We start from the raw sequence: 26,007 nt of genomic DNA on the forward strand, positions 1-26,007 counted from the left end.
AGAGCGGGCGGCATAATACGAAGTTTGAACTTCAATTGCAACCTCAAAAGAAAAATATAAAAGATAGATTGCAATAAATAAACTAAAACTAAGATAAATCCAAAAATGGCCCCTGCGCCATGGTACCAAAGGTGCTGGCAGCATTTCCTCGCTGGATGGTAAGACTGATACGTTGAGCAAGGAAACTGCCAGCTTTTCGGTCTCCCATGGTATCTCTGAGTCTCTTTTATAGGTCTTTGAAGAGACTCAGAGAGTCAGGGCCCCACGGACCAACGGTCTCGACGCCGAAAAGTACAAAATTATTGTATAGCTTCATTAGTGTTTGAACAATAAACCAGTAACTTGAAATGAATATTTTTTATGAACACGCAACACATGACTATACTAAAAAGAGGTAAAAAGCATAAGTAGAGGTGAATTAACCTGTCTTCTCATCATTTTTTTTTTTTTTTTATTTATTGAAGCATTGGCAACACGGCCATCAGCTTAAACTAATTTTACAATAATTATGAACTATTGAGTACTTAAGTACAATGAATACAATAAAAAATTATGTTAAGTATGTACAATGAAAAATAATAGCAAAGATTTACAATAAGGAAATTAATAAGTATGAAAAACTAACAAGAAGTAGGTACTTAAAATACATTTACATTCATAACCGGCCTATAGTGTGTAGTACAAAATTGAAAATTATTGAATATAATTGAGGAAGTTTCAATAATCCTTGAATAGAATTGGGGATAGTTTTTAAGCCTGTGTCTTTACACAATGCAATAAATAATAATCGTTGTACATTAAACTCAGGGCATTGCAAGAAAATATGATCTAGATCACACGTGACAAAGTTACAATATGAACATGCTGCTGATTCGCTTAACTTTAATCTAAAAAGATGCGCAGGAAAATGGCCGTGACCTATACGTAGTCTGCAAATGGTCGATATAAAGGGTCTTCCCGGGAATTTTGTAAATTTTTCAAACCAAGACTTAGTACTAGGAATCGGGACTATTTCAGCTAGCCATTTACCTTTCGTATCTCTGGACTTAGACAAGGAATTAGACCAACGTTTTAGCATATTTTGTTTAATTGAATATACTAAATCCGAGTAAGGAACTTTAAAATCAGAAATACTTATATCTTTAGTAGATTTGGCTAATTTATCGACAAGTTCGTTGCCAACAATACCGGAGTGACCTGGCACCCAGCAAAATTCAATAAATATATTTCTAAAACACAAAAGACTCAAACTACATCGTAACTTATAAATTAAATAGTTTACAGATGCATTAATACTTTTATTTTTAAGAGCCTGCAAGGCGCTCATTGAATCAGATAAAATTAGAATTTTGTTCCCTGCAGAGTAATTGAGTCGGATGTGCTCTAAAGCATATATAATACCTAATACTTCAGCCGAAAAAACAGAGAAATAATTGCTACATTTATAAACTGTCCCTAAGTTCATTGAAGAATCAAAAAATGCAAAGCTAGTTCTATCTTTAGTTTTAGAACCATCTGTATACACTTTAACAAAATCAGTCTTATCTTCAAGGAACTCTAAAAAATCATATTTAGATTTAAACTTAATTAGATCAACAGCAACATCTCTCAACATGTCGTGAAAATTATATTCAAAACAAGGCAATAGTGTAGACCAAAACACCACATCCTGAAATTCGAAATTCAAATACGTTAATGCACTGCTTATGGATGAAGAGTTAGGCAGCGGAATTAAGTTATAATTTGGAATATTTGCATGCTTCAAATATCTGGAAGTTACTTGATTATCACGGCTAATAAGCTTAAGGCAATAGTTGTCAGTTATATAACTTCTTCGAATGAATAGTGGAACAATACCAGCCTCAACTTCCAAGGAATTAATTGGAGACGACATCATAGCACCAGTAATTATTCGTAATGCTCTATTTTGTATAATATCTAATTTCCTAAGTAATGAAATATTCGCATCAGAAAAGAACATGCAACCATAATCGAAATGGCTTCGGATTGTTGCAATGTAAATCGTTTTTAAAATCTTAGGATCAGCTCCCCATTTTACTCCAGTTAGCGACTTTAATATATTCAATCCTAATTCAGCTCTTTTACAAATAACATCAATATGAGTTTTCCAGGAAAGATCAAAATCTAGAGATAGACCAACATATTTTACGAAAGGTTGAGCAGGAATAATATCAGAATTGTATAAAACTCTAGGGTAATGCAATCCATTTTGTGAAAATAGGATTGCAGAACTTTTGGAGACATTAACCTCAAGTTTTAAGTGATTTGTTAGTAAATCGTAAATATTACGCAAACAACTGTTCATAACCGATTCACCACTTTCAACAACATTACAATTTACATACAGAACAAGATCATCAGCAAAAAATAAATGTTTAACAGAACTTGGAATTTTCTTTATGAAGCATACTAAACTAAGTATGAATATAAGAGGAGATAAAACGCAACCTTGAGGAGTACCTTTACTAGAAATTTTAGGTCCAAATAAACTAGATTTAATTTTTAAATACAAAGAGCGCTTGTTCAGAAAATTGTACAGCCAGAACAGGACATGACCTGGAAAGCCTAAAGAATGCAGACTTTCAATAAGGTAGGAATGATCTATGTTGTCAAATGCCCCTTTAATGTCCAAAAATACCGCTAATGTAAATTGGTTATTATGGAAATTATTTTTAATATCGCCAATCAAACAACTTAAATTATCTATTGTACTTTTACCTTTTCTAAATCCGTATTGAGTACTAGGTATTAAGTTGTTATTTTCAGTAAACCACTCTAATCTATTTTTTAACATGGTTTCAAAAATTTTTGAAAAGCAAGAAGTTAAGGAAATGGGTCTGTGAGAATTGATATAGTTGGGGTCCTTGAAAAGCTTTAAAATCGGAACTACATATTGAGTTTTCCATATCTGAGGTATACTGTTGTTTAGCCAAAGATCATTAAATATTTTACATAAAATTTCCTTGGCAAACTGAGGTAGATTTTTGATTACTTTATAAGGGATAAAATCAGGGCCAGGAGAGGTTTCCTTTTTATTTTCTATTGCAGTTGCAAATTCACCCATAGAAAATGGATCTACCATCCATTGAGCCTCCGGTTTTCCATGACTGTTAAAAAAAAAATGCAACTTTGATTCGGAAATTTGATTATCAGAGCATGCTATTGAATCTAGAAACAAAGATGCATTAGCGGGATTCTGAAAAAAACTAGTTGAAGAGCTATTGTTAAGTTTCGCGTGTTTAAATCTACGAATGTGATCCCAAATAATTTTACTCGAAGTCATTCGATTGAATGATGAACAAAGATTCATCCAGCTTGAACGTTTTATTTCATATAGTGTTCTTTTCTTCAAAGCATCCAGTCTTTTAAAAATAATATAGTTTTCCATAGTAGGATAATGTTTGTACGATATTAAGGCAACTTTGGCTTGTAAAACTACACGCTCACAATCAGCATTCCACCAAGGCACTGATTTGGAAAAATTTCGTTTTTTATGCGAGAAACACTTTTTGTCAAATGTCATTAATATGTCATGTAAAATACTCAAAAACTTCTTATAATTTTCAAGAGGGTTATTATCAACAAAGACAAAACTTGAAAACTCAATTTCACACAACTTATTGAATTTAGACCAGTCAATCTTTTTAAAATTTACACTAGCTAGAGAGGTATTATGTAGTGCATCGCCTTGATCTATTGAAGGTGTGGTCGGACAGAAGGAAGGAAGGAAGGCAGCGTTGAAGACTTCTATAAGCAGAGGGAAATGATTACTACTGAGCAAATCATCGAGGACAGATACTGTGCAACTAGAACTAAGAGTACGGGATGCGAATACTAGATCTAATACATTACCTTGTTGACCAAAAGGAGCAAAGGTTGTGATTGTGTCATCATTTAAACAAACTAACTCGGAACTTTCCACATAAGCATGGAGGGCTTTACCTCTTCCATTATTGACTCTCGAACTCCAGGAAGTGTGATGTGCATTGAAGTCACCAATAATTAAATAATTATTTGACACAAATTTAGAGCAGGAATCTTTCAATAAATTAATAGTGAATTTACCATTAGGTGGTGGAGGAATGTAAACACATAAAATGTCGAAAGAAAAATTGTTAATGTAAACTGTAATTAAAATATTTTGAAAATGATATTGAGAAATTGTGTCTATTATTTTAAATTTATACTTGGAACGTAGTGCAATAGCAACCCCACCATGTGGGTGGTCGGAATCTCTTCTTATAACAGTAAATCCAGGCAGCTTAATGATTTTACTTGGAGTTAACCAGGTTTCATTGAATAAAATCATATCAACACACTTGTCAAGTTTACTTAGAAAATCCTTAAGTTGATCTAACTTCGGAAATAAGCTTCTAGAGTTCCAATGAATGATATTGAACTGACCAACAGAATCCATAGGCATAATTTAATTTACAATGTAAAATTTGATACCAACATTTCTTTGATTAATTGTGTAGATATAGGTCCAGAGGTCTTTGTATCTTTTTTTTTTAATAATTCAATTATTGTTTTTGTGATAGTACTAATGACAATTTCGGAATTTATAATATCGGATATCAACGCCCTACCTTGCGGTGTCTTCGCAGACACAGGCAGGTTAGACAACGTTTTGGAGTTCTTGTTTATTTCGAGAGGTTGATTCTTTAGTATAGCTGCATATGTTGTTTGCTTGCCCATTATCCTATTTTTTACCTCAGAAACCTTGGCCGCCTTCACCGAGCAGGAGTATGAGACTGCAGAATGTGGCCCGCTGCAGTTGGAGCACTTGAAGTTGTTTGGAGTGCTGCACTCCTTGTAAAAATGATTCCCGGAACAAGTAGAGCATATTTGGGTGGCTTTGCAGGCACCACTTGCATGTCCAAATTTGTAGCACTTGAAGCATTGTAGCACTGGCCTTATATATTCCGAAACAGGCATCCAAATATGTTCATATGTGACATGATCTGGATGAGCAGAAGCCAAAAATGTAACCAGAACAGTTTGCAGTGGTTTGTCACATCCATCTTGTTGTTTTTTAAAAAATCTTTTGACTCCGAGTATTGTGCATGAAGCTTTTAAATTTACTAGAAGAGATTCCTCACTCAATTCCACAGGAGCTCGAATAATTCCTTGACTTTCAATACTATCGTAGGGTATTTTAGATGACCAATTGTTTGACTCCATGAGGTCTTTATTTTGTAGAAAGGCATTGGCATCTCTTGCACAGCCAAAGTACACTTTGGTAAAATAGTTCCCGGCAGCTTTTACATATTGAACCCCTTGAACATGTTTTAATGCTTTGTTGATCTTTAGCAAGTCCATTGGCACTTTGTTACCTGGCTGTGAGGAGCTTGAATTTATGAGTACCGGGTATTCTTTTTTGGATAGGTCTTCGTAGAGAGCATGGTGGTCTTTGAAGAGACCGCGCTTGTTTTTGATGAAAGTCATTTTAATTTTGCTTCTTTCAACACATTCTGGTGAGATTAATCTTCTTTTAGTTGCACTTTTAATGGGGGCGGAGCTGAAGCCCTCACCCCCGGCGTCTTCATCCATTAGTGTAAAACTCACTTATGGAATGTAATTTTTGATAGTCAAAACCAACGAGAAAGGACGAAACAGTACAAAACAAAGGCCAAAAAAGGGCTAAAAACTGAAATTTTCAAAATAGTTTGAAAAAAAGCGCCTATATAATTTGACGTTCCCGCCCTTTTTTTTCGTTTCATCTTCTGTCTTCTCATCATGTTCAGCATTAAATCTCTATTTTTTTTTTATCTCCTTGGCGTTTCGTAAGCATTGTGTTTGTGCGTGCATGGACGTACTACGTGCGTGTCTGGGCGCGGCCACATAAAATCGCTCGACGCTCGTGTCCGTGTCCAGTGTCAAATCTGGTCACGTGACTGCATGATTTATAGCGATAAAGCTGAAAATGTTGAGCTTTATCGCTGAAAAAAGCCATCTTCAATTTCGGCAAAAACACAGTTTTTTTTTTCATTCACTCCAATTTCTTTTATTTGTACCACTGCCACGACTGCTACTAAATGAGATTAAGAAATCAGCTTCCAATCCTAAGGCCAAGATCATGAATGATGATCGTCAAGGCCACTTGACGCTACTTTTTTGAGTCGCGGGAAATTCAAAATCACCTTCAAAGGCTTCAAAATGGGGTCACGTGACCAGATTTATCGCTGCAATCGAGCGACGAGCGACTGCATGTGCCGCACCTTATCATTTTGGCATTAAAAATATTAAAATGTGACAATTGACAGTGACAGTGACAGACCGAAAGACGAAGATTGGACGAAGACCCGAAGACGATGTAACCGCAATCTGCCTGCACCCAGTATGTAAAAAGTACTCTGTGATCTGCACTGCAACTGCAACTTGTGTTGTCATTGCAAAAGTATTAGTAATAATATCTGATATAATGTGGATATAATATAATTGCTCTAAAACCAGATCATCGTGATTTTTTAAAGTGAATGATAAGTAATTTTATGCTTTGAAATTGCTTCGTAAGATCCATACCTATCTGCAACGTAACTATGACGAAACCGCGACCGTGCGGATGCAAAGGCTGCCGAACATGCCTTGTTTGCGAGACGCAGTACGACGCAGAAAAATATAAAATAAACCTTCAATTTGATAAATCTAAGAGTTTTGTTTACTGCCCTTTTTGTGATAAAGCATGGCCAGGGTGGAATGTTGATGAATACAAGAAACACCCGAACCATGATGGGGAACCTATCGAGTATCCCGGTGTTTACATTCAGTTGGATTTCATTAGTGAGGAAGAAGAAGCAACACTGATGAGAAATATAGATGAAGTACCATGGGACATATCACAGAGTGGCCGGCGAAAGCAGAACTATGGTCCGAAAACCAATTTCAAGAAAATGAAAATGAATGTAGGAAACTTTGACGGGTTTCCAGAATTTTCAAAGTTTCTGCAAGATAGGTTTGAAACTGTTGATTTATTGAAAGGTTATGACGTTATAGAGCAGTGCTCTTTGGAGTATGACCCTAGCAAAGGGGCCTCTATTGATCCCCACATAGATGACTGTTGGATATGGGGAGAGAGAATCATTACTGTAAATTGCCTGTCTGATTCTGTGTTGACTATGACTCGGTATCAGGGTGATATAAAAAAATATAACCTGCATTGCGCAGAGAAATATTGCCCAATCCTAAAACCAGATGGCAGTGTCAATGTTGATTTTGAAGAATTCCATAAAAGTGCTTTTGAATCAAGTAAACCGCAGGATGATTCAGATGTGGTGGTCAGGATACCAATGCCAAGGTAACTATCTTATAGATGTAATGTTCTCAATAATATTTGACAATAATCTTCCTTTTGGGCTTCACTGGGGTCAGGTAATAGGTAACTAATAACTATAATTGAAACAGGTCTCTTAGTGCAAATATTATTATACATTTTAACCTTTTCCATGCCAACGACTCATATTTATACACACTACGCACTGGTTCGATGCTAACAACCTATATAATTATACGTCCATTACTTCAATGCAAAAGTAACCTTTGTTAAATTGTGTTAAGGTTCAATTTCAGAAATTGCAATGTAGAAGCCTGCCGTATGGGTGATGTCTTTTGTATTTGATGTGGCGGGGAAAAGGTTAAAAAGCTCTTGGGAGTTGGGGACATACAGCTAAATTTTTTAGCCTGTGAGAGTCAATTACTGTCTGGGTCCTCCCTACCCAGTTGTCCAAAAAGGACTACCTGCAATGCAAATGCACACCCCTACCTCCTATAAAGCACCTCATATAAAAAAAAAAACTAAAACAAGTAATCAAGAATAAAGGCCTAGTGTCTTTGGCCCTTAAGATAACTCAACCTCAAAAAATAAAAAATTTAAAGTTTTTGGTCAAAAATGTTAACTTAATTTATTACACTTGTTAAATTATTACTTTTTGGCGTCTTGTATTTGGGAATTACAATGTGGATATTTTATGATTGCAGGCGATCACTGCTCGTGTTTTATGGTGAACCAAGATACCACTGGGAGCACTGTGTCCTCCGAGAAGATATTGTGTCCCGTCGGGTATGTATAGCATACAGAGAGTTCACTCCTTCTTATATGCAAAATGGCTGCCACAAGGAGATAGGAGAACAAATAAGAAATGCTAAAAGTTTTTGGGATCACACTAAAAAATATCAAATTAAAAGTTAATTCATGTTACAGTACATTTATTTAATATAATTTATTGACATCCCTAAAACTTGTTTTTAATTGAATTATTATGACTCAGGATTTTATCTCAGGAATGTTGGTTCAACTTATTCTTATCAATAGGATATTTGAGGTGATAAAATAAAGTTTTCTAGTGTTAAATTTGTTTATTTATGAACCAAATATGATAAATAGAATAAATGTCACAAAAAATATGTGTGTTGCTTAATATTATTTACACTTAAAATATTAAGTGATGATTAGTCTTCGCATTTTGACCAATAGTGTTTGTGTATCACTCAAGATGATTTTATAGATTGAATATTAATAACATATTGAATTATGCAAAATCTATTTTAGGATTTGTATACACTAGTATCATTAGACCATGATTAGAATGGGGTTGATGAAGCATGATGTTTCATTTCGCGTACAGTTGAGGAAACTGAATCAAGTACCAACCAGGGTGGAACCTTTTCAGGGTTCCATAGCCAAAATTGCAAAAACGGATCCCTTATAGTTTCGCAATGTCCGTCCGTCTGTCTGTCTGCCCGTCCGTCCGTCCACGGCTTTGCTCCGACACTCAATGCTAGAAACTGTAATTTTGCAGGGATATATGTAATAACTACGCAGAAAAAATGGTAGGAAAAAAATTGGAAAATTAGGTATACCCTAACTAAGGTACCTCCCATAGACGTAAAGTGGGGGTGATTTTTTTTCTCGGCTAACTGTGGGGTACTGGGGTATCGTTGGATAGTTTTTTCAAATCCATTGGGGGGTTGCCAGGACGATTTTTCGATTCAGTGATCTGTTTGCGAAATATTCAACTTTAAAATACAAATTTTCCTTAAAATCGAACATCCCCTCTCCTCTCCTCTAAAATCTAAACTGTTGGATTGAAAAATTTAAAAAAATCATTATGGTATGAAGTATATCAATTTTACAAGAAAAACTAAAGCAGCTAAGATTGCTTGAGACTAAATAGCAGCCTAAGGTATAAAATACACCTAAACTTGGAAGATTCCGTACACAATACAAAATCCTTAGAAAAATATTACTTGATTTTTTCGTAATGGCTACGGAACCCTGTCTTGGGCATGTCCGATACGCTCTTGACCGGTTTTATAATAAATTTTGCAATGACTTCTTTGGAAAATATATGGAATGTCAATATAACATTTAGTAGCACAAAGGTTGCACCCTGGTATGTGATTCAGTTTCCTTGACTGACATTTTGATACTTCCTTTCTGCAGTCCCATTCTCAATCTCATCATAAGCTCATCATAATGTCTATCTATATTATATACTTTAAAATTATACTAATTAATACCAACACACTTCCACAACCTTATAAATACTGTTTTTAGGCTCAGTGAAAGCACAGAAAGGGCATTGGCAAAGGTGTCAAGCAATTTAAATTTTAGGCCACTGTAGAAGCTAATTATCTGATTTAAGCATATTCATAATTTAAATATCTATAATATATACATGAAACATTGATTCAGTGCATTAGTTAATCAACCTTTATAAATTAAAAATAGTTGCATTTGGACCTTTATGTATTAAAGAGAACATAGGTACCTACTACAATACGAGTACCAATGTGCATGGATTTAGGGGTCGATCGATATAATTATGTATTTAAGCGTGAGAGTGGGATAGTATTTTGTTTGCAGTAGTGTATCCCTACACTTTTGTTTATTGACTATAACATACTGAGCGACAAAAAATATGGCCCTCAAATGTATGCAGAAATAGGTAATTTTCTGTGTAGAGTGGGCCAAATTTTGTGCCGCTGAGTATATAATGCTAGTATTCTATCGCAGTACACTGTGCTGACTGTAGGGTACCCAATTCCACGGAAAAAAACTTGGCATTAAGCCACGCTGGAGGTAGGTCTCTCGAAGGTGACAGTGAGGAAGTCAGGCTTGCACTCTTCGGCGGTGGCGCGGGCCAGGATCATCTGCTCGCGTATCTTCCAGGCCATCATGGCGCGCTCGCTCTTCATCTTGCGGATACTTCGCGCCAGCAGCAGCGCGAAGATTATGCCAAGTAACTGGAAATTGGTGGACATTTAAATAAATAAATATCACTTGACACCAATTGGCCCAGTCCCAAAGTAAGCAAAACTGGTGTTATTGGTACTAGGCAACGGATAAACATACTTAATTAGATATACAACAACAACAAACAACACAAGAACAACAAGAACAAACATTCGTATTTTTCATACAAATATCGATCCCGATCGGAGATCGAACCCGGGATCTCAAGCTTCATGACTATGAAATGAACCTGACTGGGTTTTCTAATCACTGGGCTTACCGGTCGTCAAAAACAAGTGTAGGTACCTAAAATACAAAGTTATAAGCAATCTTCCAACAATCTGTTTAGATACATACTTAATATACTTAGATGTTGTGTTAGTGTTTGTAGAAACAAATAAAACATTATAAATGATGGCTTAAACCATTTGTTATTCCAATTAGGAACTAAAAACGGTGTTGTCTCACACGGGATTCCCCAAGGCAATGTTCTACAAATATTTTCAAACAGAGTAATCTCTCAACAAATAAGTAGGTAGGTATCTTACTACAATTGGAGCTGCCTGTGTCACGAATGCATTAGAATTTAGATGTTATAGTATGAAATAAAGTGTTTTTGAGAGACTAATCTACTCTGTAAAAATTTAAAGATGCCTCAATGTAACATAATGTATGTATGTATGTATGTAAACTCTTTATTGTACAAAAGAAAATTAACAAAATACAACTGACAAACTTTAAGATACTTGTACAAAGGCGGACTTATCCCTTTAAGGGATCTCTACCAGTCAACCTTTGAGTGGATGAGAGGAGAGGAGCAATACGTTAGGGTCCGACAAAGGGTGAGTTTAAGAGTTAAAATAATACATACATAACATGGAGGCGCGAAATTAAAATCCGAAAATCTGGTTGATAACTAGTGCACAAGAAAAATAAATGATACACTCATCCACTATAGACTAGATGATGACAAGTCGAAGCTATACGTAAAGATTAATGTGATCTCAAAACAAACGATTCTCAGGGTTGGCCTTACATTAGTACCTAAACAAACATAACCGAGCGGTAAAACCCATAGTACGAATGAAGTCGGGCAATATACACGCGGGTATCGCTGTGGTCATAATATCAACATCATTGTCTGTCACCTTGATAAACACAATAGAGACACCAGGCAGGCATGCCGATTGATCTTTGAATGCCTACTGACAAACGCCTCTTTGCAGCTAATTCTCAGCAGAATCTTTATGATATTGATAGAGAAGGAGCAGCAAGACACTACCGATTGTGAAGATATTCAGCGTAAATTCACCTTGATAAACATAACGGAGACACCAAGTACCCCGATGACAGTCGAGTTCTGGATGACCATATTGACGAGCGCCTCTTTGCAGCCAGTAGTCCTGAGCCGGGTGCAAATGACATCGAATGAGGAAGAGCAGCATGTCGCTGGCACCACCATAGTGACGATGTCACCGTCAATCTCGTTGGTGGCGATCACTGTTGAGTGATTGCTGGTGAATTCGGTGCCGATGTAGTCGAGGAAGGATTCACTGCCGCAGCAACTTAGCTGTAAAATAGTTAGGGTCAAGGCAAAGGTCTAAAATTAAGTGCTGTATTCGATACGACATCTGACACTTAGGCCGACATACAATTTTAATATAAATATATACGAATATTGTAGAAGTCAGACTCATTACTTTGAATTAAAACTCTGATTGGCACCCACATACGGTCCCCTTGAGAATGGGTACATGACAAGTAGAGTTTTGCTTGTAACAGCTTTTATTCCAAATTAATCTTAGACACTGTCAAAATTAATAACATCGTACACGTAAACATTGAAATAAAACTTACGGAGGATTGAAGCGTGTCGATTTCGAACTGTATCTCGGTGTCGGACGCATAGTCGTAGACGGGAATGTACATGTACTTCATAACAGCAGAAGCATCCAGAGTGCACGCCAGTACAACAACCACCAGCATCACTATGAGGATCAAACTCAGGAAAAGAGCGTACTGAAAAGATACAAGTCAAAAATTGATATAAGTAACACAATCACAATCGTCTAGATCAAACAAGTAAAACGTAATTTCGACTTTCAGGAATCATAAACAAGTAGAATTTTAAAACGGTATTGATTTCTAGACTTTTCAGTGCAGATACCTACTCGTACGTATACGTGAGAACCAAGTTGCGATTAATCGAAATGTCATTAATATTGCTGAAGCCAAGGCAATATTGGAGTTCATCTTTACGTAGCCATTAAAAAGAAAGTTACATAGGTAATTTAGTGACCTCTTTAGGATAATTAAGTGAAACGGGAATTAGGAAAGCTAGTTGTCTTCTGACGCCTCCGGGCTACATTTATGGCTAGACTGTCAGAGTGCACCCTAGCGCTCTTGCAACTACAGGTAGAGCAGGACCAAAATTTAGGTTCCCATTCCACTCTATACCTGCTGCTACAATCTTCAGGTTTCTACATACGTACCAAGTTAACCAAGCACGTGCTCTGCTTCAAACTGCCAAAGAAGCCGAATGATGTGACAACCAGCAGCACCATTCCCAGGAATACAGCGAGTGCAGAGAGCGTCACGAAACGCCCGCTGCGAGCGCTCGCGTAGAAGTAAGACCAGTCATGATATTCCGAGTACACAGAGATGCCGAGGACTACCATGAGACCGCCCACTATCTGAGGAACACAATGGTTTGTTAACTCACGAAAATACAGGGCACCCCCTGCCTTAGCCTGCTACATGGAGGGCGATATCATATATTTGCCTAAAGGCGATTAGTTACCTACTTTATTATTAAAGATAAATAAGCCATTTTACTCAAGACGTTCGTTTAAAGCTCGAGTTTTACACCCGGTTTTTTACTTAGATTTCGAGGAAATGAAATAGCAACAGTGAAAACAATATTTCACTCCATGTACCTTTTTTTTCATGCATTATTATATAATTATTTTATATATTTTTTTGTTTTATTGATTTTTTTTTTAAGCCGTGGTGGCCTAGTGGTTTGACCTATCGCCTCTCAAGCAGAGGGTCCTGGGTTCAAACCCCGGCTGGCACCTCTGTGAAGGAAAAACATCGTGAGGAAACCTGCACTAACCTGCGAAGCAATTCAATGGTGCGTGTGAAGTTCCCAATCCGCACTGGCCCGCGTGGGAACTATGGCCCAAGCCCTCTTGTTCAGAGAGAAGGCCTGTGCCCAGCAGTGGGACGTATATAGGCTGGGATGGAATCCCAAATTCAATAGTCTAAAAGAAACTTATTTTCCTGAGCACATTTATTTATTTATTACCATGTGTAGGTACCTATGTACACATTGAATTATACTCAAAAACATTAATCAATCCTTTGTTTTCTTCATGCGGGTATTTTATCGGCTTCATTCCCAGATGAGACAACTCAATTTGTGGAAATATTTGAAACCAGCACCACTTGCTTTTAAATTATTTGTTTGGAGGTTTGGAATGGAAAACTGTCTCAGATTATAGCCATCACCATCTATATAGTGGGTGGCAATCCTCCCACTGCCTCCTTTGAGTTGGGATCCGCAATTGTGCTGCGGTCGAATACACACAACCGCACCACGACTGCATAGAGCAGTCGGGTTGAATGAAGTCTACTCCGACCGCAACACGACTCGACTGCTTTAAGAGTCCGTGTATGGAAGCCCTAAAGCTCACTTTGGACTCAAGAAAAACGGTGCAAGTTGTGTTACATTGCAAGGTCAGAGAGGATCTTTCAAGTGGTCAACCAAGCGCAGCAATGCATTGCTATTCGCACGATTTTTCTTGCAGATCTTAAGTGGCCTTTAGATTATTTATATTTTAACATACAAGCAAACAAGTTTCTTTCGGATGGAGCACGCTTAGCTGTTTACCTACCGACTCACTTAGACCATCTTAAGACTATATAAAACTAACTCTAAAAATACTGATTCACATGCTACTTACTAGCACGAAAGCATGCTAATATAGTATTGAGCAAATGCTACCTACTAGGACACGTGCTACTATGAGGGCTATCGTTTTTTGTCTCACTAGATGGCGCACTGTTGCGTGAGGTTTTTAAGTATGGCTTTGAAAGTCTGTTATTACGGGCGTGAAAACAAAGTTTAGATTAAAATCATATTTAATACACCTTAAAACCGTACATAAAAATATCGAGCATGCCACAGTGTTGCATAGTCCCCGTTTTGTTCGGAAAAAAGGGAGGACAAAGGTTTCCGAAAGACAAAACTGTCTTAAAACACAGACATTGATTGCCCCGAAACGCATATTTGCCATAATTAATTTCAGGTAAGTATTGCAAAATATTCACAAAATTATTGTATTTATAAATAAACCCGCCTTGCTCAACCAAAAACTATGATATTTGACATTTCGGAGACCTCACGCTACACTAGCGCCTCTAGCGGCGAATTCATACGCGATAGCCCTCATTAAGCATGCTTATTTAGTGGCATACTGGTACTTCAGGTACAAGCATGCTTATAAGCATATGCTAATTAGCATGCTAGTAACGAAACGAGCATGTGTAGATGTGATATATCTGCTAACGTCGTGTAATTAAAGGTCGTTGTAATTGACCTAGGCTAGGATCATTTGGAGGTGGCCCTGGCACTTGAGATCTCATGACCGATCTGATAAGAATAGATACCATAATACCCGTATTTTTTTTTATTCGACTGGATGAAAAACGAGCAAGTGGGTCTCCTGATGGTAAGAGATTACCACCGCCCATAAACATCTGCAACACCAGGGGTATTGCAGATGCGTTGCCAACCTAGAGGCCTATGATGGGATACCTTAAGTTAGTTGCTCGTTAAATATCTTGCATCAAGTTTTTAGTTTAGTTTTTTCGGCCCTATTATTAGAGAAAAGCGCAACATGCAATTCATATATCATTTAGATTTTTTTTACGAAATTACACTGAAAAAAAGGATAGCTCAACTAATTAGACTACCTGACGTTTAGCCAAAATTTACTAATAATTAGGAATCAAAATAAAGCTAATATTGCAAAAACTGATTTTGTAAGACATCGCCTTACTTTTAGGTACTAGTAGGCCTTAGTTCTGTAGTCACTTAAGTTATGTTACAGTTACAAGCAACAATTTTTTTTTCACTACTCATAGTCGTAAAGTACGTGTTTATATGCTCTAGTGCATAAAGTAAAATCTTCGTCTAAGACCAAGGCAATCAGGCCTAAACAGCCACATAAAAAAATGTTTTAATGTTTATTTGAGTACAAACGGTACAATATGGTTAATTACAATGAAATCTTAGAATATACACCAACCAGTAAAGTTATCCCAGGTTATTACTACACATTACCAACCTTAGGAATAAAATAATGACTAATAAAGTAAAGTAAATGAATTTTTTCATAGTTTTTACTTCGTATAAAGCTAAAAATCATTTAAATAAATTAAAAAACGAAATATTTAAAGTATATTAGCAATGCATGAAAAATAAAAGGTACCTAGTATGTGAACAATGTTTCCTCTGTTGTTACTTCATCTCCTCGCAATCGAAATGAAAAGCAGTGTAAAATTCGAGCATTAAACCCATTTTCCTTTCGACATGTCTATCCACCCTCGCTGTACCGGCTCGGGTGGCTATATGAACGTCTCGGGTAAAATGGCTCGTTTTATGCTCTTGTTGTACAATCTACTATTTCGCCACCATGAATACTTGGATACAAATTAATGTATAGTATGTACATATATTCACTTTGAAGACTACCTATAAGTAGGTACGATTTTGTGGTGGGTGTTGCCCCATGACCCCCCCCCCCCTCTTTCCACTTGGACCGCTACCAAATATATTGTTTAGTAATGCTTCATGCCCTGACTTGAACCCTTAACGGCACCATAAGGTTACTGCGCAATATGCTCTCGTGTTTCAGTTTCTATAATATTACATTCAGCTCCATAATTAATAAATCGCACGATTATAATCTCCTAACGTTCTAATGAAACAAAACGTTTGTTGTTTCCACTACATAGCAAACAAAATGTACGAAAAATAAACCCGTTTAGGTACTTACGATAAACATGGTCGTGATCGTCAGCAGCAGAAACCTTATAGATTTCAGATTGTACTCGGTTTCAGTCTTTGTGAACTTCATTTTTTCCGCGTACGGCACTTCATTAGACATTTTGGTAATCACTTTAAACCACTATCGAACCTGAACATTAACTGCAGGTTTTAGGAATGGATATCTAGTTGATAATGTCGTGACGGTACTGATAACGTTATCCGCGGCTTCGCGCACTGCGAACGGAGACAATGGGTAGGTAATTGCCACTTAGTTCACATCTACAGAATAACTATTCATATTAGAAAACGCTAAAGTCATAAAGTTGACGTTCACGGCGTTATATTTAGTCACGCTATATTTGTGTACAGTTTTCAAGAGCATTAAGTAACGTTCGATGTTTAAAAATTGTATTCTTTACTTTATATCCAGCCAGTTGGAAACAGATTGTTTTGTTTTCTTGTAGGCTATGGTTTATGGACACGGTTATACAGCCGCCGGTTGACGGTGCACTGTACCGGCCAGGTCGTGGCCATTTCAACATGACCCTGAAATGCCCTGGTCTGACCTACTTGATTGTATATCTACCTATTATTGATTTAAATATTTACTAACTCGATGGCATGGATAGTTAATTAAATATTAACGGCATTGAAACTTTCTGATACTTTTAACTAAATACATTAGAAGTTTTGTAGATTTATTGTATTATTTATATTATATTGTGTTTATGTTTTTGGAAATATAGCTGTATATCGTTACTATCGATGTAAATGTTATTTTGTTACTAATATATAACAGGATTTCTTTAGGTCTATGATCCAATTGGCTCCCTAAATAATCAGAATTGTAATATCTTTAAAGTTGTAGGGAATGTTAGTGTTATGACAGTTGAGCTTATTGCAATTTCTAGTGCAATATCGTATATTCAAGACAAAGGTATTAGGAAGGCTGTAATATACACAGATAGTAAAAATGCGTTACAACATTTAGCTCGTAGTGTTGCTGGATACAGAGGGGTACCTGTAGCTTATGAAATTTTAGATAAAATTATCCGTTTGCAATTGATTAATTTGCGATTTCAATGGGTGCCTGCACACATTGGATTGCGAGGTAACGAGGAAGCAGATCATTTGGCTAAAAAAGGTATCGTGGAAGGTCACGAAATTTATAACCATATTCTTTAGAGGCGACGAATAAATTCAAAATTAAAATGCCATGAAATTTGGAAAGAGTATTTTGATGAACGTTCACGAGTAAAGGGTATTTAATATAGGTAAGTGCATTTAGAGTTCAAAATATTAGTTTAGGAAGGATTAACAGCACACAGACTGCGCACCGGGCATGTTGCTCTTAATAAGTTTTTACATCAGATGAATAAAGTGATTCACCAAATTGTGAATTGTGCGGTACGACAGAAGATGCCCAACATTTATTAGAGGCGTTGGTTGCAGCAGCCAACCTGAGCAAGTATGATACGGAATTTTTTTCTGGTTATTTAATGTTTTGCCCTATGGGCTAATATGACAAATTTGTACGTTGCCGGGTTCAAAACAAAATTAATAAAAAAAAACTATAAGAACGATGAGGTTTTCGTTTCGGTTTTCGTGGACATATCGATCTAGCTTGGTCTTATCTCTGGGACTACGCTTATTATCGAGTTTTAGCCCGAGCAAAGCTCGGTCGCCCAGGTACCGAGATTCTATACCGATAATGAGGTTTACCAACACGAGTGATTAATTACCAAATATGTAAATTAAGGTGCCTTCTTCAAAAATTAAACGTCAATCACGTTTCTAGTGCACCTGCATCTTCATCGGACATTTTAATCTAATCATCATCTAATTTTCATTTCATGTTTGAATAGTAGGTAGGTATATAACCGTTTTGTTTTTTCCTGTTTTTAACCCCCGACGCAAAAAGAGGTGTTATAACTTTGACCGCTATGTGTGACTGTGTGTCTGTCTGTACCGTACCGTACCGTAGCTCTTAAACGGATGGAGCGATTTGAATGCGGTTTTTTATTTGAAATCAGGTTTTCTAGCAATTGTTCTTAGATGTTTCATCGAAGCCGTTTGCCGTAGCCGTTTTTGAGATATTGATCTTTGTGTACAATAAAGAGTAAGTATAAACAAACAAACAAACTGTTAACAGCAGCTCCACCGCTGCGCTCTCATACGCGTAGATTTTGTAGGTAATCTTGCTACCCTATTCATCATGTCAGCCGAAAGACGTCCACGACCTTATTAATATTCTACAATTTTTTTAGCCCGCTAAAGTGTCCTAGTGGTGAGAAAAGCATGCTCCCTGCTACTCCACTCGATATGCGTCCAAGTCGTCCCGCCGTCTCCTCTTCGGTCTGCCTCTGTTTCAATGGCCATCCCACGGGTAGCCAATGGGTACCCAATGCGGTTTCAGCGTTGTGGATGCATGCGGCAAAGACGACCAGCCCAGTCCTACTTAAGCTTAGCGGTCTTGACGCCTACATCTGCAACGCGGGTTTTGGATCGCAGTTCGGTGTTTCTGAATGAGATCAGTCCTACGAACACCCAAAATACTGCGCTCCAATGCACGTTGGCAAACCTTGAGCCTGGACCAAATTTGAGCGCCGTAAGCTTCATTAATCAACCGTTTAGTCCGCCTCCCCCCCATTAAAACTAGGCTACTGCCAAAATTCACAAATATATTGAAGAGCGTATTTCAACTTTTACATGTAGTGACAGCAAATATGCTGTAATAAATAATGTAATATTAAGTTAAAAACCATTTAATTTCAATAATAATCATACCGCACATTTTTTTCTAAAAAGTGTCCTACTGTGATCGCACCCATTATGAGTTCCATTTGAGCATGACGGTAATGGGACTTTTGGGACAATAATATGATAAAAATATTAGTGCCACTTGTCCCATGGGACTACTGGGACATAATCGTCTCAGTAGTCCCATGATGGGACTACTCAATGGGACTAGTGGGATAGACGGATTAAGTGTATGCATACTAGTTTCACCATACTTAATGATTTCATCCGCCTTATCTGTCGTGATAGCTTATCAGTTGGCTTACTCGCTATCAATCCCATTTTGTTTGTTGAAAATTCGCCTTTAGGTACCTAGTGCATATTGTGTTAGTGTTTGTTTTACGAATGCATACCTATGTGAACATACATGCTTCATCAAAATAATTGAATATTTGATACTAATACCACCAATCAATTGACGTACTTTTAATGAACTGCCAAAACGCGATTCTCACATCGATTTTGTATTGCAAATAATGAGTTGTGACAATGTTGAATTTGTATGGGCCTACGTGGGAACTATGGCCCATTCTGAAAGGAGGCCTGTGCCCAGCAGTGGGTCGTAATAGGCTGGGGTGGTGATGGAAAGATGCTCAGTGTGTATGTGAAATTTATTTTAGTCTAGGAGTGCCCAAACTGTGCGTTCTATTCTAGGGGCGTCGCGGTGTACGGACATAGGAAGTATGTAGTCTTATCCCGGAAAAATGCATAGTTCCTACGGGATAGCTATAAAATCAACCACACCACTATTGTTTTACGACTTTAGTTTTAGAAATAAGGTTCCTTTTAAAAATAAAACTGCGTGACTAGGTATTTTATTTAATAAAAATATTTTACAATTTGTAAACTTAATTATATTATCTTTTAATTAAAGATACCTATTCATAGATTAAGATTGATTAAAAAGAAACTTTATCTCTTCACTCCAAATACTTTGGCCTCAATATAAAATTACATCGCAATTTCACAAATCATATCGTGTTGCATAGAATAAAAATGTGATTCCTAATTTATAAAATACACACTGATTTATTTTAACGATATTTATTTAAAGGACGGAACCATAATTTTAAGCTCTAAAAAATATCGATAAAACAAAAAAACTGCATACAGGCAAAGCTTTTTATGCGGCGGTTTGAGTCTGCCCGTAGAACGGGACATAGACAATGGGTTTTATTTTTTCATCGTTAGGGTTGAGGGAGGTGTGGGCGTTGATCACGCGCTCTTGGATCTCGAGGCGTCTGCGCTCGCGCTCGGACTTGGCTTTGCGGATAGAACTGGCCAGCGAGAACGAAAACACGATGCCGATTAACTGGAAGCAGAGAAAAATAAAGTTGGTTTATCATCAGTCTATCTATTCGTACAAAAGAGCTGGCACAAGATTGATGTAAATTCACATGGAATTTGGCTGTTTCGCTGCATTTTCGCGGCTTCAGTAAGTATGCAAACATGCAGGTACTACTAACGTAGACATTATTTTTTATACTGCATGATGTCTCAAATCATCATTCATTCACTAAATTATTTGGTGCCTCGTCAATCTGTACCAATTGTAATTTGATTGTACCTAACCTACATTGATACGTAAGCAATTGTAAAGCTAAGTAAATAGGTAATTTATTAATACAGGCTAAAGACAGAGTTCGCTTCTTTAACATTTATGCCGTAAAAAATTCCTAACCTTAAATTGCTTACTTAATTTTTCCGTCGCATGCAAGTAATCTAAACAAATCATACAAGGCACGCGATATACAGAAATAACTCTAATTTAAGTAATAGACATGATAAATAATATCAAAGTTATATCGTCATACCTCTCGATTAACTTTTAATCCCTGAAGGAACAAAAACACATCTCCAACACAAGTTCTCTTATTAGGCTACGTTAGTTTTAGTTAAGCTAGGCTACGTTCAATATTGATTGAACAAGATATTGTTAACGTACATTAAAAAAATATATATAAGTATTTTTTTTTATAATCGGAATCTTGATTTCGAATTTTGAATTTCGAATCAATCAATTTAGATAAATTGACCTGCATACTTAGGTTAGGTTAGGTTAGAATTGCGACAAGGCGCGAAGCGCCATAACTGCGCGGAATAGGAGCTCCGCTTCGCGGAGCTCCGTCGACCTTGTGTCACGTTACTGAAAATCAATAACAGTAAATACTGTTTTAGGCCAATCTAATCTACATAGCTTCAGTTAATAAGTCGAGATTTATTATTGATCGGTGTAATGATATTCGGAATTTTGAAAATCGGTATTTTAGTAATTAGGTATTTTTAATTTTCAGATTTATTAAGAATCAGAATAGTCATATTAGGAGTTTTAAAACATTTGGAATTATAAAAATCGGTATTTTGAAGTTCGTGATTCCGACTTTCGGAATTTCGTTTTTCGTATTTATGTAGTGTACCCGTCGCGATCATCCACGTTTTGGTTAATTGATAAAAGAAAAATTCAGATAATGGAACTGATGGACTAAATAGTTTTATTAAGACTATCATATTAAACACTAACCTGAATGAAGGCAATAGTCAAGGCACCAGCTCCGAGCAACCCAGCGCTCTGGTACACCAAGTATATCAGCCTCGGAAGGCACCCGTTAGCATACAGCTTGGTGCACTCAGCCACGGTCGCGTTTTCGACTACAGAGTAGTGAGCTTCGGCGCAGCAGGAGTTGGGCACCGTGATGTCGGGGATGGCGGTGATGCCAGACACGCCGGTGGGGGGGTCGATGTAGCGCCAGTCGGTATAGCTGTCAATGCCGCAGCAGTTCAGCTGGAAGAGGGAAAATTAGGGGTTATAAATTTACCCGTGTTTTATAACCGGTAATACAGGGCATCCCACGGCTATGCCACATGGAGGGGAAGTACCTTAAATATTGTAGATAGACAATTTTACTAAAAGGAGACTTTATTTTGATTTTAAAATCAATTTTAACTGCAATGAACGAATTTCCTTGCTCACCCGCGACCTTACGATAGCTAAGCTTATGCAAAATATGCGTGTTCATGCAGTTCCTCCACCTCCACATGTAACACACACAAATCACACAAACCCATCTATCACCACCACCACACTACACTGACGCGTTTCGAACTCAACCAGAGCTCATCTTCAGAGTGACACAACCGTACACCATGCTACCAGTTGTTTGAGTCTAACAACTAACTGCAACTGGAACTGCATGAACACGCATATTTTGCATAAGCTTAGCTATCGTAAGGTCGCGGGTGAGCAAGGAAATTCTTTTAGTTCATTGATATGGACCTCCGCAAAGTAACGCCTGATTCAATAAATAATTTTAACTGCATTCAAAGATTTTTGAATTTGATTTTTGAAAAATAATCCTTCTGATTGAGCCTTTCGATCGGTGTAGTAAAATACGGTGTTTTTTTTTACCATTTGGCGGGTTCGATTCTCGGTTCAGACAGGCAATTATACAAAAATCTTTGAATGAAGTTAAAATTGTTTTTAACATTAAAATAAAGTCTCCTTTCAGTAAAATTGTCTATCTACAAGATTTAAGGTACTTCCCCTCCATGTGGCATAGACGTGGGACGCCCTGTATATTAGGTGGCACATTTGGATCGGTTGGTATGGGCAAGTCTGAAACTATAAAGGCTTACACTAGCTGGCGCGGGCGCAGGTAGAATCCGTCGCACGTGAGGTAGGACAGCTCATAATTATTTTTCATAGGCATCCACCACCTCGTTTCATCCATTTTAGTGACAATAAAAACTGCATACATAAATTTTTAAAAAAATGGACTCGGTTCGGGAACCAAACCAAATTTCAGTATTTTTTTCATAGTATTTTTTTCATTGATATGCAATATATATTTCAGTAAAATTTAACAGTAAACTACGTGGAATGTTTATACACAGTTTTACCTAATATCCGCGAAACGACAGAGTCTTAAAATAGGTATTACCCCTCTGTTAAATTATCTATGTATTTAATCTTACATAGATTTTTACGGGTTACCTATTTTGTAACACGTCGGGACATTTTTTAATTCACTTAAATATTCTTGATAGTCTTTAATCTTTCCGGACAAGTTAAATTTGTGTATAATTTATACACATAAAACCCCTAACAGAAAACAAAAATACTGCATATACCCTTCGTTTTACATTGCAAACTTATACATTGTCTAAAGGCCTTCATGATCATGATTATATTATAACAGCCGTAACACGGGGAAAGTTACAGTGATGATAAAAAACCTTTTACGCGAATGGCATCATTATCAGCAGACATGTGACTGCATTAACGTGTAAAATATGTATCGACGCATATGGAAGTCACTTAAATCCATGCAAATTGAAATCATAATGTGTGATCTATGTCGAACGTGGACGGTTGTGTTGATCTGAAGATGAACTCTGGTTGAGTTAGAAACGCGCCAGTGTTGTGTGGTGATGGTGATAGTTGGGTTTGTGTGATTTGTGTGTGTTCTTACAGTGTGGTGGTGGAAGTCAGGTCGCGGGTGAGCAAAGTTTGTTTATAGTTCATTAATGTAGAAATAGATTTTAAGGACTATGCAGCGTCATATCTACGCTTAACCTGTATTGGTTTGTTGTTCTATGTCATTGGCATAGACTCCCTAATTACCAACACTAATGAAAAGACTGTATGGAACAAGGTCACATGACGTAATATGATGGAATTTATTACGTCTACAGAAAAATGAAGATCAAGGTGTATTTTTTTGCCACCCAGGAATAAAACGAAACGTGATAGGTCTGAAACCTGTGAAATAACGCTTGGCCTTAAACTATGAGTACGAAGTTCGAAAATCGTGTCGTATCGTTACGTTCACACGAATAGTAATTATTTAATTAACAGAAAAGTGAAAGAAAGGAATGTCACGATACGAATTTCGGATTCCGTAGTAGCCCTCTAAATCTCTGATTGAATTGTTCTTATGGAGCCGGCTCAATTAAGAACTTTTTTTTTTTTTTTTTTTTATTCGATTGGATGGCAAACGAGCTTATACATTTACCCCTTATTCATAAACGACAATCAAACCTATTTTAGTTAAAATGCCGCTAAAATTCGTTTGTCCTTATCTGTCACTTCGACATTTGTATTTGTTAGAAAGGGACAAAGCATTTGTTAGTTAACATAGGCTTGTTAAGTTTTATGAATATGGGGGTTAGTGATTTCGTCGATGTTACGAGTATAACCAGTACGATATATACATTATATGTTGACAGACAATGACTTTTGGTGTGATTTTATTTATGAACTGATATGATAATTTGCAGATTTAAGTAGGTACAGCTGCCATCACATATTTCGAGCTGCCAAGGTAGTCCAAAATATCGGCACATGCACTCAATTACTAGCATGTTTCGCTATTTTTTTCACCTTGGCCGCCCCGAAATATCTGATGGCGACTGTACACGAGTAGCAAAAGTTGTTTACATGTCACTCACCCGGCTCTGAATGAAGTCGAAGGCGTCAGTGACCTCGAGATTTCGGTAGTAGTATGGCATAGAGTTGCGCAGGCGCTCATCTAGCATGTCGATGACCTGCGAGCGCAGGGTGTACGCTGCAATGGCCGCTGCGATCTCGAGGATGAACACTAGGCTCAGGATCACTGCGAACTGAATGACAAATTGGTGTAGTGACGTTTCATCGAAAATATTTGATAGAATACTTTGTTGGACAAACACTTAATTGGATCACGCTATGTTTTCTATAGGTTTTTTTTATATCGTGTTTTTGGAGAAAATACGTGTTATGTTATGTAGTGGATAGAAACAATAATGACACATATACAATGCTCAAAAAGTAAATCTGAAACTAAGTCGAGTCAAACTAAGTTTGAAATCTCCAGTTTGCAAGTTCAGTACGACACCGCTGAACTATCACTGATGATGATGATGATACAGATATCGGAGCTACCAATTGTTCGCCCCTGAAAGCCTTCCGAGATCCCGAAATAAATAAATATAAAACAAGAATCCCTCGTTAAAAATATAGGTAACTTTAACCTGACGTTAGCCACACGATTAAGTTTTAGATTATACCATTTTTAGGTACCTACCTCTTTATAAATAAATCAAATGAATATTCCCAACTTTACTAACTAAACTATCCCGTTCTATGGGGCTTCTACGCGTCGTAGCCAACCGTAGAGGTACTACGGTCGTAGCGGGATAGAAGTGCTACGAGTACTTTTACTTGTTTCTACGACTTATTTTATATTTATCGAAGGGTACCATAGCATTATTGTGCAATTGTTTTTTTTTCCATCAGTTGTCCACTTTTTTGACTACCAGAGGCTTATTGGTACCAGACTATCACGCGCTGCTGAGCGTCGTAGTTATGTTTCTGTTATCCCCAAGAAGTCATCTACTTTAAACATCAGAAGTATGGCCGGGAGACACGAGGCTGGTTTTTCAAGTCAGCCCAAGATAGCCCTTCGGGTGTCGGGAGACCGGCTCCGGCTCCCGGTGACGTGTCGTGAGTCCAGCTCCCGGATCCGTCTCAAAACACCATTCATTGCTCCCGGACTCTGGTAGACTAGTAGCACTAGCTTGCTATCCTGGCTTGAAAGAACTAGCTTTGTGTATTGCAGCTATTACTGCCGTATAGCCTTAGTATCCTTTGCTTTTCCTACAATGATGAATGAAAAAGTAATTCAATACCTATCACATTAATACTCACAATGTTAACCAAGCACGTGCTCTCGCGCCATGCGCCCACGCATCCAAACAAGGACACGAACAGCATCAGCACTCCGATGACGATGACCAGCGTGGCCGGCGAGAAGAAGTGCTGGTCCAGGAAGAAGGACACGTCATGGTAGATCGCGTAGATCGTCGTGCCCACAGAGATTATGAGGGCCGATGTGATCTGGAATGAACATGTTGAATTATC

The 26,007-nt window shown here is 37.3% G+C and overlaps 4 protein-coding genes across 4 annotated transcripts in view; 1 reads left to right on the forward strand and 3 right to left on the reverse strand.

Moving 5' to 3' along the window:
• Window positions 1-3,782: 3,782 nt before the first annotated feature.
• LOC141428315 (uncharacterized) lies at window positions 3,783-5,729 on the reverse strand. Its single transcript, XM_074088249.1, has one exon. The coding sequence runs from the start codon at window positions 5,572-5,574 to the stop codon at window positions 4,453-4,455; it is 1,122 nt and encodes a 373-aa protein (XP_073944350.1). The 5' UTR covers window positions 5,575-5,729; the 3' UTR covers window positions 3,783-4,452.
• Window positions 5,730-6,282: 553 nt separating this feature from the next.
• On the forward strand, window positions 6,283-8,362 carry LOC141428316 (alpha-ketoglutarate-dependent dioxygenase alkB homolog 4). The gene is made up of 2 exons (XM_074088251.1): window positions 6,283-7,318; window positions 7,999-8,362. The coding sequence occupies exons 1-2, from the start codon at window positions 6,564-6,566 to the stop codon at window positions 8,207-8,209; spliced, it is 966 nt and encodes a 321-aa protein (XP_073944352.1). The 5' UTR covers window positions 6,283-6,563; the 3' UTR covers window positions 8,210-8,362.
• Window positions 8,357-16,817, reverse strand: LOC141428317 (CD63 antigen-like). Its single transcript, XM_074088252.1, has 5 exons — window positions 16,318-16,817; window positions 12,748-12,948; window positions 12,113-12,274; window positions 11,568-11,825; window positions 8,357-10,266 (listed from the first exon to the last, which is right to left on the reverse strand). Exons 1-5 carry the CDS (start codon window positions 16,426-16,428, stop codon window positions 10,087-10,089), a joined length of 912 nt encoding a protein of 303 aa, XP_073944353.1. The 5' UTR covers window positions 16,429-16,817; the 3' UTR covers window positions 8,357-10,086.
• Window positions 16,818-19,908: 3,091 nt separating this feature from the next.
• The window catches only part of LOC141427738 (CD63 antigen-like), a 7,579-nt gene continuing 1,480 nt past the window's right edge, over window positions 19,909-26,007 (reverse strand). Inside the window, exons 2-5 of the mRNA XM_074087330.1 lie at window positions 25,795-25,989; window positions 24,558-24,728; window positions 21,631-21,891; window positions 19,909-20,421 (exon numbers count right to left, since the gene is read on the reverse strand). Coding sequence (XP_073943431.1) covers window positions 20,233-20,421; window positions 21,631-21,891; window positions 24,558-24,728; window positions 25,795-25,989 — 816 coding nt within the window. The 3' untranslated portion in view covers window positions 19,909-20,232. The remainder of the gene's footprint in view (window positions 20,422-21,630; window positions 21,892-24,557; window positions 24,729-25,794; window positions 25,990-26,007) is intronic.

Source organism: Choristoneura fumiferana, chromosome 5 (assembly GCF_025370935.1).
Source record: "Choristoneura fumiferana chromosome 5, NRCan_CFum_1, whole genome shotgun sequence".
Classification (NCBI taxonomy): domain Eukaryota; kingdom Metazoa; phylum Arthropoda; class Insecta; order Lepidoptera; family Tortricidae; genus Choristoneura; species Choristoneura fumiferana.

What these genes read in the sequence shown, in the direction of transcription:
- LOC141428315 (XM_074088249.1), bottom strand. Translation starts at nt 5,574, where the DNA reads ATGGATGAAGACGCCGGGGGTGAGGGCTTCAGCTCCGCCCCCATTAAA.
- LOC141428316 (XM_074088251.1), top strand. Translation starts at nt 6,564, where the DNA reads ATGACGAAACCGCGACCGTGCGGATGCAAAGGCTGCCGAACATGCCTT. An exon ending in GTCAGGATACCAATGCCAAG is followed by an intron (nt 7,319 to 7,998) that starts GTAACTATCTTA and finishes TTATGATTGCAG; the next exon opens with GCGATCACTGCTCGTGTTTT.
- LOC141428317 (XM_074088252.1), bottom strand. Translation starts at nt 16,428, where the DNA reads ATGTCTAATGAAGTGCCGTACGCGGAAAAAATGAAGTTCACAAAGACT. An exon ending in GCACGTGCTTGGTTAACTTG is followed by an intron (nt 12,275 to 12,747) that starts GTACGTATGTAG and finishes GTATCTTTTCAG; the next exon opens with TACGCTCTTTTCCTGAGTTT. An exon ending in TCTCCGTTATGTTTATCAAG is followed by an intron (nt 10,267 to 11,567) that starts GTGAATTTACGC and finishes ACCAATTTCCAG; the next exon opens with TTACTTGGCATAATCTTCGC.